Source organism: Bos javanicus, chromosome 2 (genome assembly GCF_032452875.1).
Source record: "Bos javanicus breed banteng chromosome 2, ARS-OSU_banteng_1.0, whole genome shotgun sequence".
Classification (NCBI taxonomy): Eukaryota; Metazoa; Chordata; class Mammalia; order Artiodactyla; family Bovidae; genus Bos; species Bos javanicus.
This window is the reverse complement of record NC_083869.1, coordinates 119998610-120013169: the sequence shown is the minus strand read 5'-3', so window position 1 is coordinate 120013169 and position 14560 is coordinate 119998610. Positions and strand designations below refer to the sequence as shown.

The following is a 14560-nucleotide window of genomic DNA, read 5'->3' as shown; positions in this document are numbered from 1 at the left end:
AGTCATTGCAACTAAATGCAACGTGGTACCCTGGACTGAACCCTGGAACAGAAAGATAATTGGTGGAAAGACTGGGGAAATCCAAATAAAGTATGGATTTAGTTAATAGCAATGTTCCAATGTCAACTTTTCAGTTATGACAAATGTACCATGGTAATGTAAGATGTTAGGAAGGGGTGGAGGGAGCTGGGTGTGTGGTATACGGGACCTCTCTGTACTATCTTTGCAACTTTTCTGTAAATTTAAATTTATTACAAAAACAGAAGAGTTTATAAAAAGAAGGCCACCGGTTTTCATTACTTGATCTCATAACTGTTATAAATCTTTGACGGTCATTGTGACTGGTGTGAGGTTGTTATACATTTAAATGTGGAAGAAGTTTATGTTAATGAAATACAATCTATTTTTACATACTGGAGATTGGGGTTAAGATTTGATTTGCAAAAAGGGCTTTACCACTAAAAAAACAAAAAAGACAGACATAGGGGTCTTGCCCTGTGTAATTTGGGAAACCTAGTGTAATTCCGAGTCTTGGCTCTGTCATTAGTAAACTAATATTGGAGATGCTCAAAGTCAGCCCACTGGGCACCCCACGGTCTGCCGGGTCCCTCAGTCCTCCCAGGGGACCTTCCTTCTTCATAAGCCTTTGCCTTGGGCCCCTCCAGTAACCAGAGCCCCGGACCTGCCTGCTGCTCCACTCGTGCACCTGTGGTTCCCTCTTTCTGGAGCACCTTTCTGAGAGTTTCGCATGTGGCCGACTTTTGTACATCCTTTAAGATTCAGCTCATCAGCATCTCTGAAACAGTTATCCAGATTCCCCTAGGGGGACCAGGCACTGTGTTTTATACCTCCCTCCGACCTGCTCCTGTTCTTTCCAAAAGGACTTGAGGCAGTTCTGAACTGTCACTCACTGTATCCCCCTGAGCTCTCATAATGCATCTACGGCTCTTGCTCTCAGCCTAATTGCTCCTTTATGTGACTCTCCTCTCCACTAGACCACGGAATCTTCAGGAATGAGGACTGTTTCTGTCTCTCTGTCCAGCGCTTTGACACACAGCAGGCACTTACAGTTTACAAATGAATGGCTGACTTTTGCCCAGAAAACAAATCACCTATTTTTGTCTACGTTAATTAACTGTTTATCATTATCACATGAAACATTTTATGAACTACATAGTAAACTTCCACTTAAACATCTGTACTTAACAAGTTGATAGGCAGCTAGTATTTTAAGTGTATGATAAGCCTGCTTCCCAGGTGGTGCTGGTAGTAAAGAATCCACTTGCCAGTGCAGGAGGCCAGGGTTGGATCCCTGGGTCGAGAAGATCCCCTGGAGAAGGAAATGGCAACTCAATCCAGTATTCTTGCCTGGAAAACCCCATGGACAGAGGGGCCTGGTAGGCTATTGTCCCTGGAGATGCAAAGGGTTGAACATGACTGAGCACACATTATTATTATTATTGTTATTGTTATTAAACTGTTCTGGCTATTCTCGCTTAAAAACTATCGGTACACTCAGCAGCTGACCAAGGTTATAAACACTGCTTGATATCCTATGTCTTACACAGAGGAAAACAAGCTAAACATTAAAACTTTTGGGGTAGTATAATTATGCCTAATTTTTAAAGGGCATTCCTTTCAATAAGCTTTCACTAGATCTTAAGGCAGGATTCAGGTGGACTTCTGAGAAAACAGTCTTTATATCCATATAGTTTTGTATAGACAGTTATTTCCGAAAAGCAAAGGAATGAAGATGTTACAAGCACATCCGTGGTTCGGCATGTCAGGGCCTCTCATAAACTGGGCCTGTTCTCCGCCCGTGGTGCTGGGACTGCCCCGCGGCGCACGGCACGTGTGTCGAGTGCGCAGCACGTCAGGGACCTTGTGGGAGGGAGGCTGAGACAGCCACTCGGAAAGTGGCTTCTGCACGTACCAGTTCTGTTGCTTCGGGGGAGACTCGCCTAGACAGCATAGTGGTCCCCACACTTGGCTACTTGAGACCTGCCACGGTCCTGGAGAGACCCTGGGGTAGGGTGCTAAGTACAGGACACAATGTCTGACTGGAAAAGAGAAGTGAGTGCTCGAGCAGGTGAGAAACCGCTGACCGTCACCAGCATCTTGTGAACGCATAGGCATCCCTCATCCCTGGAGAGTTTTCCACAGTGTCTTTTTCAGCTTCATTACTCAGTGTGGCCCACGTGGAGAGTTCCTTCTAAGTTCTCAAACGCTCTCACTTTCCCTGTCCCAACTCTACAGATCCACAAGTCCTCTGACAGTCTTTCACAGGTCCTGGCTGAACAATGATGGAGAAAATAACCAAGAGGGGCGGGTCCTCCCCCCCTACTCCATCCAATTAGCTCCGGGTCCCACAAGTTGTGCATTCAAAATCTCTCTGAGTCTTTTCCTCTCCCTCTTCTGCTGTTCGAATGTGGAACCTTCGTCTGTCTTGGGACATATCCTAAGTATCCTAAACCATCAGCAGAGTTCGAGAGTTGAAATTACTCTGGGTAAGATTTCCATATCATTTTCCAGACTTTCAAATCTTCTTACTAAATTCCACCCAGTGATAATCTGCAATCCTATTTACATTGGGACACATTGTCTTTATCTCCCCCAATGGCTGATGAGCTGAATTCAGAAATTTTATTTTTTTGCTCATCCCACTAATGAGCAAAGGCCCAAACATCACCATGAAGGCCAAGAGGTCTTCAGTACAAGCCTGCATCCTCCATGTGCAGCGGCCAGGAGCTCTCAAGAGGAAGCCGGCAGAGGGCCCACAGAATCCATCTCCAAAGAGATGGCAGAGCTGACAGGGGATGCTAACCTCTCCCACGTACCTGGCCATGCTCTGCTGTGGGATGTGATTGCTAGATTGGGAGGAGACGAGTCTGGGGGCGGATGTGAATGCTCCTTGTTCAGGATGTTCCTCAACCACCAGGCTGAAGACATCTACTGCTCTATTCTCTGGGGTCCAGTTGGATACCACTGCGGTGCTCAACTCGCCTATGATTCTGTGAGCAAAGATCTCTCTCTGTTTTGGGGTGGTTACTCAAAGCCTCAAGGGGCCATGACTGAGGGGAGGGGCCCTCGTACCGATAAGTACCTTTCTGCTCTGTCTCACTGTTCCTCAACCACACAGTGGCTAAGGTGATTTTCTATCTTAGTCAAAGGAGATGATGTCACTTCCTTGCTTGACCGCAAGATGAAACCCAAGCTCCCTGGTCTGCCTTTGAAACTTCATCTCTTGGCTCCCCCTGCAGTTCATACCCCAGCAATTCCAAACTACGTACTGTTCCTTGGATGTTCCATGCTTTCTCTAACCTCTAATTGAGATGCTCTCTCCAACCACTTTTGTCTACCAAGGAATTTTCTACTCACAATTTGAAACACTGCTCAAAAATCAATTGATGAAGCCTTCCTGGCTCTTAAAAAATTTCCTCTCCCACCACCAGTCCAGGGAGAGACAGTTCCTCTCTCCTCTGATGCTCCCTCTCTGCGGAGCACTTCCACACCCACAGGCAGTGCAGGGTACTGTCACTGTTCCCTGCCTACCTCCCCTGACCACCCAGGGCAAGAGCAGCCTCTCTCTTGTCTTTCCAGACCTGGTACACAGCCAGTACTCAACAAATGCTAACTGGTGACACTTCAGGCAGCAGAAAAGGAAAGGGGCTTAAAGGGTGCTAAGTCTTCTTACGCCTGTTTCAGGGCCAGAATCAAAGCTGGGTCAGGGCAGATCTTAAAAGCCGGTTACAGGAAAAAAGGACACTGAAGATCCCACACTGACTTTCTAAGCATTGTGGACCAGGGCTTAGGACAGTGGAGAGAAATGGATCACTTAGGTAAATTGCCCAAGGCAGCTGGGTGGGGGTACCATCGAGACTATAAAATCTTCTGTTAGCCTCACAGAGCAGAAACATCTGCTAAAGCCACAGCGGGCAGGCTGGCCAAGTTCAGCAATGGGTTAGCCAGGACAGCCCTGTGACCAGCGGAAAGGGCCACAGACGGGGGAGAATCAATCATCTAGGAAAAAAGGAACAGGAAGGACTAGCCGTGATACAGGGGTCACAACAGCTCGCAGGGGGCAGATGGCAACGCCCACTGGGGGTTCTCCAGCGCCGGGTGGGGTACGGGGGTGGAGGCAGGCTGCAGGGGCTTCTTCTGCCCCTTTTACCCCAGGCTCCTGCCAGCTCCCAAACCTCTCTCCCACCGGCAGTGCCCACTGGCTATGAGAGCCTGAGAACTTGGTGAGTTTTTCCTCCTGTTCTCTCAGGACTTCGAGGTTTTAACGATAAGGTACATTCAGCTAGCTCCCCACTCACAGGCTGAAATGACTTACAGCGAAGAGATAATTCATCTGCCAGCCAACATCTCTGCTTAAAGAGTTTTCTTTTTCATATCAACACTTCCATGAATTCTGAATTTGATCAACTCTTTGCTCCACAGTTTGACATTAACAAAACATCAACACTCTGACAACCTGCTGGGGTCATAAAGGAACATCTTAAAACTCTTTGGACTCCATATTAAGACGGGCTTCCAATCCCCATCTTTGATCTCTATTATAAAGCAGTACCAATAAAATATCGTAGAGATTTATGGGAGAACTTTCATTTGAGCTGTTTCACACCTAAAATAACACAAGTGCTTGAGCCAACAGGCAGAAAATTTAGGTTTAGGTTTCAACTGTTTAGGTTTTATTTTAAAAACTTCTTCACTTATTTTTTAAACATTACCTTAAATTCTATTATTGCCTTGTATTTCCCTCTCAGAGAAAATAGCTTGGGGATATTAAGTAGCTAGCTGTCACATCCTTCTGAGCAGGACAAGACTAAGCTGAGATAGACAGTTGTCCCGTATCCTAACAGATATCTATCTTTTGTCAAAAAGAGTGCTTTTTCATAGGATTTAAATACAATATACAAATTTATCTTTCCTTCTAAGTGTACCCTAATGTTAACGAGTAACTAAATCTGTATTAGTGTGAGTAAAATCCCAACAAAAAGAATTTCATGTATAAGATAGTATGGTGATATCTGAGGCTTCCCAGGTGGTGCCAGTGGTAAAGAATCCACCTGCCAGTGCAGGAGACATAAGAGACGCGGGTTTGATCCCTGGGTCGGGAAGATCCCCTAAAGGAGGGCATGGCAACCTATTTCAGTATTCTTGCCTGGAGAATCCCCATGGACTCCACATGGAGCCTGGCAGGCTACAGGGCCATAGGGTTGCAAAGAGTGGGACATGATTGAAGCAACTTAGAATGCATGCACATGATGCTAATCTGGACAGTAACATAGTATCTGGACCCAAGATCTATTTCACTGAAGACTATCCTAATCTATGGGAGAATTTCCCAAATCAAGCTTCGACTATAATGCTGACGTCAGTTACTTATAGGTGAGTAACATGGAATGAAAAGAGACTGATGCCACCTTCCCTACAGATGGTATGCCCTCCCCCACCCCCCAACACACACACTCTGCCCCAGTCTGATGAACTTGAGAGAGAGAGAAACGATTTTGCCAAATGAGACAGAGGGAACCTGGGTGGGGGGTGGGGAGAGCAGCAGCTTTGAAGCAGACGTTTATAGGCAAAGTCAAGTGAAAACAGCAGAAAAGTTCCTGGACACGGTCCTTTAAGAAACACAAATGAGTAGGAAGAAAGGTCAGAGCAGTAGTTCAAAGGAATCAGAAAGCACAGCTGCTGCTGCCCAAGGCTGCGGCCGGCACCACTCACGAATGCCAAGCTTGGGGGCAGGGTCCAGCAGCAGGAGCCCTCCCTCCACTCAGCTCCTGGCCTTTCAGGGCCAAGAAGCCCCAACTCTGCAGTCCCAGAGAGAAATGCTAGAACGGTGACAGTCACAAAACCAAAGGAAAGAGAAGAGCAAAGGAAACAGGCTGATTAGTTACTTAACTCAATTTTCATTTTCTGAATTTGAAATGTAATTCCTGGCTATAAAAAGGAGAGTGTGGCTGCTAGATAAGAGAAAGCCATCTGCTTGGAATAAGAACTTCTAGTTGGGTCAAAACTTCTTAAACATTTGAATCTATAGGGGAAGAACGTTTCACATTTATTCACCTCATGGAGTCTGACTGCTACCTCTATTTCTCTTTCCATCACAACGTTACAGTTTTTGCAGATAAAAGGGGTTTTAAAGTCTCATCTCCCTTCCCTAAGTAAGGCTCTGGGCCAAACAAAGGCTGGATTGAGCCAACTGCATTTCTGGGCAGGAGGTGTAGACGGGATGTCTCCAACCTGAGGTTATAAGTGTCGTCAAGGTACAAACATCAGAGCTGTGTTCTCAGGAGGGCCAAGTCTGAGTCGGGGTCTTGGATTTTGAGGTCAGTTCCTTTGCCTGAGTAGGCTGCTTGCATACGCTAAAAGGAACCAGAGTGGAATGCTGAAAGTCACCCCCACAAGCTTCAGAAGAAAAAAGATTTCAACACACACACACCCCCCACACACAATTCATAAGGAAGAGCTTGAAGCATTTTCACAAACTGAACACTCATGGGCCCAGACCAAGAATCATAAGAAGCCCCCACCAGATGGGCCCCTGTCCTCAAGGGTAATCACTATCTTGTGGAGAAGGGCATGGCAACCCACTCCAGTACTCCTGCCTGGAGAACCCTGTGGACGGATGAACCTGGCAGGCTGCAGTCCATGGGGTCACAAAGAGTTGGACACGACGGAAGCAACTGAGCACCATCACTATTCTGACTTCTCGCTTTGCTTGTTTTTGAACGTTATGTAAATGGACTCACACAGTGTGTACTCTCGTGTCTGCTTTCTTTCCCCGTTACGTTCGTGTGTGGAGCTGTCACTCATTGTTGTACAGCATCCCACTGAGTGCCTATACCACAGCTGATGGGATTGAATAGTTTCTAGTTTTTTGGCTACTTTAATAGTGTTGCAACAAATATTGTCATACGTTTTCCTTCTAACACATGCATGCATTTCTGTTAAGTACATACCTAGAAGTAAAACTGTCAGGCCATTCAACTTTAAAAGATTCTGCCTATCTTATCACACTCAGATCGGGTGGCTTAAACAACACATACTAATTTCTCACTGTTCTGGGGGCTGGGACATCTAGAATTAAGGTGATGGCAGATCAATGTCTAGGAGGGCCCGTTTCCTGGTTCAGGGATGACACCTTCCTGCAGGATCCTCATATGGTGATGAGAAAGCTCTCTGGGCTCTCTTCCTGTTGCTGCTGCTGCTAAGTCACTTCAGTTGTGTCCAACTCTGTGCGACCCCATAGATGGCAGCCCGCCAGGCTCCTCCGTCCCTGGGATTCTCCAGGCAAGAATACTGGAGTGGGTTGCCATTGCCTTCTCTGGGCTTTCTTCCTATAAGGGCACTAATCTCATTCATGAGGACTCCACCCTAAAGACCTAATCACCTCCCAAAGGCCCCACCTTATAAGATCATCACATTAGGGATTAGGATTTCAATACATGAGTTTGAGGGGGAAACAAACATTCAGTCCATAACTCTGAATGGATGCCTTATGAGACCCAGGCTTGATGATATATTTCTCACTTCAGGTCAGCCTACCAGAAATGCAATATCCTCCTAAGTAACTCATGGCTCCTGAGGTACTAGTGGGCTACCCTATACTGGGAAGCTCAGAAATTGAGGCTACTATGAATGAGGATATTAAATAAAGGCATGAGGAAACTCATAAAGGAAACAAGGAATGTCATCAGTAGAAATGGGTGTAACAATAACAATACTTCTTCTGGTCCCAGTTGATAGGTCTTATTTGGTTGTAAGTGAACACTGAGTGGAATATGAACTTGAAAAATGTTGAGTAGACCCTCCAAAAAACACAAACACACACTGAGGGCCAGCACTGTTCATTCACATGGATAGAAGTGCAATGGTGATGGCTCAGGTTTCACAGCCAGGGGAGGGGAGGTCAGGCAGCAAGCCTCACGTGTTGATGTTCAGTGATTTGTGTGGGTGGTGCATTTGGGCTGCATTCTCTTAGGCCACCTATACCTGCCCTCGGCTTGGACACAGGTGTCACAGACATCATGTGGGATGGGGGTCAAACAGAAGTCCTCAAACACCACATTTAGGTTTGAACAGGCCACAGAGGCCAGACGGGCATGGATGCTTGGACATAAGCTAAGTCTTTGGGGTAGAACACCTCCTGTTCAGAAGAGGATACAGCTTTCCATTCCCACTGAGGGGTGACTGAAGGTTCTGGGTCTTTTAGTACCACTATGCCTAGAGGTTACCTGTCACTGATAACACACTGTTAATTATAACTGGGTCTGAATGATTATGCAGCATCTGACCCAGAATTTCACAGCTCAATGATCAACTCCATCCCCCTCTCTTTCAGTATTCTCATATCTGGAGCAGCAGAAAACACCTACATGGAGGTTCTGAGCACCTACTATAAATGGCAGGCAAAGCTGAACACCTGAATAAACCAGATGTCCAATTTTCTTGACAGTGTCTTTTGCTGAGCATAGATTTTTAATTTTAATTAAGCCCAGCTTATCGATTCTTTCTTTCAGAGGTGTGTCTTTGGTACTGCATCAAAAAGGTCATTGCCAAACTGAGGGCATCTAAATCTTCTCCAATGTTATCTTGTAGGAGTTTTATAGTTTCACATTTTACATTTAGGTCTGTGGTCCATTTGAGTTAATTTATGTCCTTTCCCTTCTGAGGGAGTCAGTGATTGGGGTGGACAAGTTGAACATGTGAGAGGAACCTGGTAAATACTAGACATCCTAGGACCTTTTGGATTGTCCCTGAGGACTCCTGTTCTAGAACTGCCAGCACCTTTGTAAGCACAACACAGGCACGTTGCTAAAACTGGACTCCAGGGATTCTAGAATGTACCCCTCTTGGGGTTGGCAAGGAGACTGCTGGTATAAGTTATCCAAGACCATGTGTGTAAGGGGGGGGGCAGGTGGAGTGCTGGACTGTACAGGACTGGGTTGGGGAAATGAATGAGGATTCAACTATGCAACAACCCTTCTGCCCAGCAGAGATTCTTACTGTTAGCAGACGGCTGGGGCACTCACAGGCCAAATGACATGGCTTATTGGACCCTGGCAGGGACACGTCTGGAAGTCTATCTTCCACATGTCACCCATGCTGCCAGGTATGGCTGAGGTGCTGAGGCCTCAGAGCACAGCTCTAGAAGGTCCTGGAGCTGAGGAATGATGGGATATATAATATCACCATTATCCAAGGTGACAGCCTCAGATGACAGCCATGTTGAAGCTGCAGCGACCCTGGCCAAAGTGGGCTCCAGAGACAAGAGAGAGCAGCTAAGAAATCCCTGACACAGCTGATGCCTCTATTTGTACAGAGCCTTGGTTTCAGACTTGAAAGGAATGTATACTCTAATAGCGGGGCGAACTTACAGGCCTTGGGCCCCACACCAATCACGCGTTTGGAATGTGGCTCCTCTGTCTTTGTGTCTGAAAAGACACACCCTTGGCAGATGGCACAATCTGGGAAATGATGTGATGGGGAGGCAGTGGGCATGGTGGTGCCACAGGGACACGCGGGAAAACTGACATGAAATCGTCAGTGACAGTTTTAAGGTCTCTACCAAGTAAAAAACGACCCAGTAGAGTACTGCCTCTTAAAAAGACCCACTGCCACCCTTCACATTGCCAGGATGACACGAGTCCTTCCCTTTAGGTCTGTGGTCCACCTGAGTTAATCTTTGTCCTTTCCCTTCTGAGGGGGTCAGTGATTGGGGTGGACAAGTTGGGCATGCCAGAGGAACTTGGTAAATACTAGACATCCTAGGCTAAGTCCTATGGCCATGGCCCACTCATGATACGAGCATGGGCTCAGGCTCCTGGGACCCCAGGGGTGGGGCATTTCCAGAGTAAGCAGCACACACAAGAGCTGTTCCTCATGATTTTTTTTTAAAAGGACAAACAAACAAAGGAAGGTAACATAACAGAAGCATGTTTTTCAACCCAAGAAACTAGAGACTGATTTTTACCTTCTGAACCAAGTAGACACTCGTAGCTCTCTCAGCAGCCACTTTATCCAGACTGGATCCCTCAGGAACAAAGTAACTGACATCAGCAATGTGCACGCCCACTTCAAAGTTGCCTGTAAATGCACAAGAAGGTTGATCAGCCTGGAACTGAAGGCCAGGGTGACCCTTCCTGGGAATCTACCCCGAGAAGGCAGGTCGCTCTCCGAGGTCAGGGGGCGTGGAGCCCAGGCTGCCTCCTTCAGGCTCTCCACCGACCCTCTGGGGAGTACGCTAGGGTTACTTTCCTCACTAGTCCAACAGATGAGATTTTTTTATCCTGAATAGACGACACTAACCATTTTTACAAGATGTTTACCACTGCTAAAGTTTTCTTTGTCTCTGAGTAAACATCAGTACACTTGCAGAAGAAGACTCATTTTGGATGATTAATGAATCCTCAGCTCACCAGAAGGAATTAGTCCCTAAAGCCTCTGAAAGCACTGCCCCTTCGGTCTATGCCAGCCTTCACTCAGCCCCAGGGCTGGCCTTCCTACCTGATTTCACCCTTCCCCCCATCCCACCCTCCACACTGCTGCTAATACCCGGCAGAACCACAGGTGCAGTGATGTCGAGCCTCTTACTCATGCCCTTGCACAGGCTCGCCTCAATCCACCTTGCCAGCCTTATGGCTCATCTTCCACGCACTCTCTACACAGACGTCGTGGGAAACCTCTTCCCACTCCCAGAACGTATCTTACCTCATCCCATTTGGATGCTTGCTTGGCTCATGCTTTTTCGTACACTTGGGATAATAATTGCAACAGGATTTGCCCACCCAAATCCTTCTCACCATATAAGGGTCGATGGAGACAGAATCCCAGAACAAGACAAGATGCTCTGACCTGTTTCCCCCACCTGCACCACTACAGTACCTAACCCACAGCTGAAGATGTTTACCGTGGTCTTTTCAGAGCTATCATCACTCCCAGACACCACAGGGCATCTTTACTTGCTCCTGTGTTCACTGTCTGCCCCTACAGTGAAGGTTGCAGTAAGGCAGTGCCTTTAGTGTCAAGTCCACTGCTGTGGGCCCAGTGCCTAGAAGAATGCCTGACATGGTGAAAGTGAAAGTGAAGTCACTCAGCCGTGTCCGACTCTTTGCGACCCCATGAACTACAGCCTACCACACTCCTTCATCCATGGAATTTTCCAGACAAGAGTACTGGAGTGGGTTGTCATTTCCTTCTCCAGGGGATCTTCCCGACCCAGGGATCGAACCTGGGTCTCCCGCATTTGTAGGCAGACGCGTTTACCATCTGAGCCACCAGGGAAATCCCTGACATGGTAGGCACTCAATAAATACTTCCTGAGTGAATGAATCAACAATTAGTGTGTCTGCCTGTTGTCTTTGCTGTTCTGGTAAAAGACCTACTTTCTTTCCCTTTTAGAATTGCCTGTTCCCTTCCTGGCGGAGTTGTTTTTTCAGCAGGTCCCGCTTGCTCTATCAGTTCTACCAGAGACCTGATCCAAGGACTCAGGCTGGTGGGAACTGCATCAAAGTGGGCTTGGGGGCTAGTTAGGGTATACATTTAGGATTTACTCTTGAACATCCTCTACATCATCTATCGGATATACTGTATGTGATTACACACATACACACCAACATGTACACGTGAAAATGCACAGAGTGGACAGAATATGGAAAAGAGCACACCTGTGAAATGGCCCTTGACTTGGAGACAGTGAGCAGCATGGGCACTGATGATACAAGCACAGAGGGGAACTGCTCACCATTTAAATATGTGCTTGACGGAATTCCACTATACCCCATTCCGGTTCATAGTGACTGGTCTAGGTATAGGCATGTGACCCAAGTAGATTTACTCTGAGCCTGTTTTTTTTTTTTTAATTAATTAATTTTTTATTGATGGATAACTGCTTTACACAATTCTGCTGTTTTCTGTCAAACCTCAACATGAATCAGCCATAGGTATACATATATCCCCTCCCTTTTGAAACTCCCTCCCATTTCCCTCCCCATCCCACCCATCTAGGTTGATACAGAGCCCCTGTTTGAGTTTCCTGAGCCATACAGCAAATTCCTGTTGGCTATCTATGTTACATATGGTAATGTAAGTTTCCATGTTACTCTTTCCATACATCTCACCCTCTCCTCACCTCTCCCCATGTCCATAAGTCTATTCTTTACGTCTGAGCCTGTTTCCAGGGGTTGATATGGACTTCAGAAAAGAGGGTCTCTCTCCCCAGACTCTGGACAGTAAGTCTGGAACTGTCAAGGAAACACCTTTGCTCCATAATTATGCTGACAGAGAAAACAACAAGGCTGAGAATCACAGGGAGATGCACAATGGCCTTGTTTGGACTTGAGGGCACAGCTGAACATGAAACCAGCCTACCTGGAGACTTGGAAATTCACGTGTCGATCAATTTCCTTTTGGTTATGACTCACTAAAATAACCAAGCCTGATAGCCAAGCTGACTCAGAGGCGCTCGCTAACATGTCACCACTTTTTCTTCTGCTTTACCTGGATAATCAGTCTTAAGGTATCTCACATTTTAGCTGCAAACTCTGTAGCTATTTCAGTTCAGTTCAGTCACTCAGTCGTGTCCAACTCTTTGTGACCCCATGGACTGCAGCACGCCAGGCCTCCCTGTCCATCACCAACTCCCAGAGCTTGCTCAAACTCATGTCCTTCGAGTTGGTGATGCCATCCAACCATCTCATCCTCTGTCGTCCCCTTCTCCTCCTGCCCTCAATCCTTCCCAGCATCAGGGTCTTTTCCAATGAGTCAGTTCTTTGCATCAGGTGGCCAAAGTACTGGAGCTTGAGCTTGAGCTTCAGCATCGATCCTTCCAATGAATATTCAGGTTGATTTCCTTTAGGATTGAAGGGTTTGATCTCCTTGCTGTTGTAGCTATTTCCCTTATTTCTTCTTAACTGGGGGAAGATTTTTCCCTCAATTTTTTAAAATGGAAAAGTGTTTAAACTTGGGGTGGTTAAAATAAGAGGTTCAGGGAAAAAAAGAATTTAAGATTCCCCACTCTCATCTGTCTCACACTCGGGGCCCACCCTCCTACAGGGCAGCATTGGGGTTTTCCACCCAGTCCTGTAACATTAATACTTTAGGGGAAACCCAAACCCATCTAAGAAATATTGGCCGCTATGGGATCACAGACCAGGCCTATTTCCCACAGAGGAAGGGGATGTCTGGAAAGCTGAGGAAAACCAGTGTGGCTCAAAGTTCAGCTGCTTCCCTGTGTGAGCTTCGCAGCTGTGTTGTTGGGTCACCAGGAGCAGAGAGACCTGCCTGCAAAGATCGAGGAACTCAGCCCGGAGAGAACGTGGCCAAGCGTCTCAGACGGCTCAACTCCCAATTTCCGTATTACCAGTATCTAAAACCAACACTGGGAGAAGGTAAAATAAAGTGTCTTCTTTTGAAGTCAGAGTTGTAATATACTGGCCTACCAGGTCAATATTGACTAAAGGAAAAGAGAGAGGATTATTACATCATGATATAAACCATCATTTTAAATTCAGTCTGTGTGCTGTTACTACACATGAACTTTCTGTCCTTAGTCAAAATTGACAAACTGACAAAGAGCTCATTACAGGAGATAAAACATGCAGGGGCCAATCAAAACAGATTTGAGAGGCTTAAATTTCTCTCGGGATTCCCAGAAGAGCCTCTAAAACCAGCAAAGAGGAGCTCTCTTACTCTCTCCTTTGGACCTTTTTTTATGGAAACCCTAAGTAAATATTTTATTACATATATTTACATAATGTGAACTTGCAGAACTCTTGAGTTTTTATTCTATGAAAGAGAAAATACAAATCCAAAAGGTTATGTAGTATATGCTGCCAAACATCTAAGACCAATTCGATGTTTCAAAAAGTAGTCTTCCATACAAAAGTATTCCTTAATTTTTTTTTTAAACATTAAAAATGTTCATCTGCTGGGGCTAAGGTGAGTCCCGAGAGTTGTGAAGAGCTGCGGAAGCAGAGGAAGGGAGAGTTCCCAAGGCCAGCCGTGTGTGGCTCACTGTGCACACTCCCAGACTTCCATGACTGCCCCTTTGGATGAACCTGAGTGAACACCACAGCGCTCCACCAATGAAAACGCTGACAGAACACAACGCAGGGGCTTAAGCGTCTTCTCTTCCAAGCTGGCCTCCCAGTCAGTCAGCCACATCCTGACTGCGTCCCTGTCAGGCAGCCCGTGACAGGCCCTCCTGGGTGGGGAGCTCACATCCTGAAGCCACTTGCTCTGAGGAGCTCTGGTCGTGAGCAAGAGCTTCCTTACACAGACCCAGGATACACAGAAATGGGGCCACGAGATTATTCTAGCACTGGGCATCTGTGAGAGGATCCGTCTGCGTAAGGCACCCGCAGTCTAATGGGGCGGGCAGGCACGCTAACACGGTGGCGGTCTGGTGTGACCAGGGCTATGAGAGAGGAAGGCTGCAAAACCTCATTCTGTGGGAGCGAGCTGAGATGAAATCTGTTTCAACTTCACTGAGAACATTTGAAAGTGTTTTGCAATCTAGAACAACAACATGAACATAACGTTGACAATG

At 46.6% G+C, this 14560-nt stretch overlaps 1 protein-coding gene across 5 annotated transcripts in view; it reads right to left on the bottom strand.

The window, feature by feature from the left end:
* DIS3L2 (DIS3 like 3'-5' exoribonuclease 2) overlaps nt 1-14560 on the bottom strand; it is a 362444-nt gene that overhangs the window by 116882 nt on the left and 231002 nt on the right. For all 5 annotated transcript variants that reach the window (XM_061388346.1, XM_061388312.1, XM_061388328.1 and 2 more), the window contains exon 11: nt 9986-10098. In XM_061388346.1, the coding sequence (XP_061244330.1) occupies nt 9986-10098 (113 nt within the window). The remainder of the gene's footprint in view (nt 1-9985; nt 10099-14560) is intronic.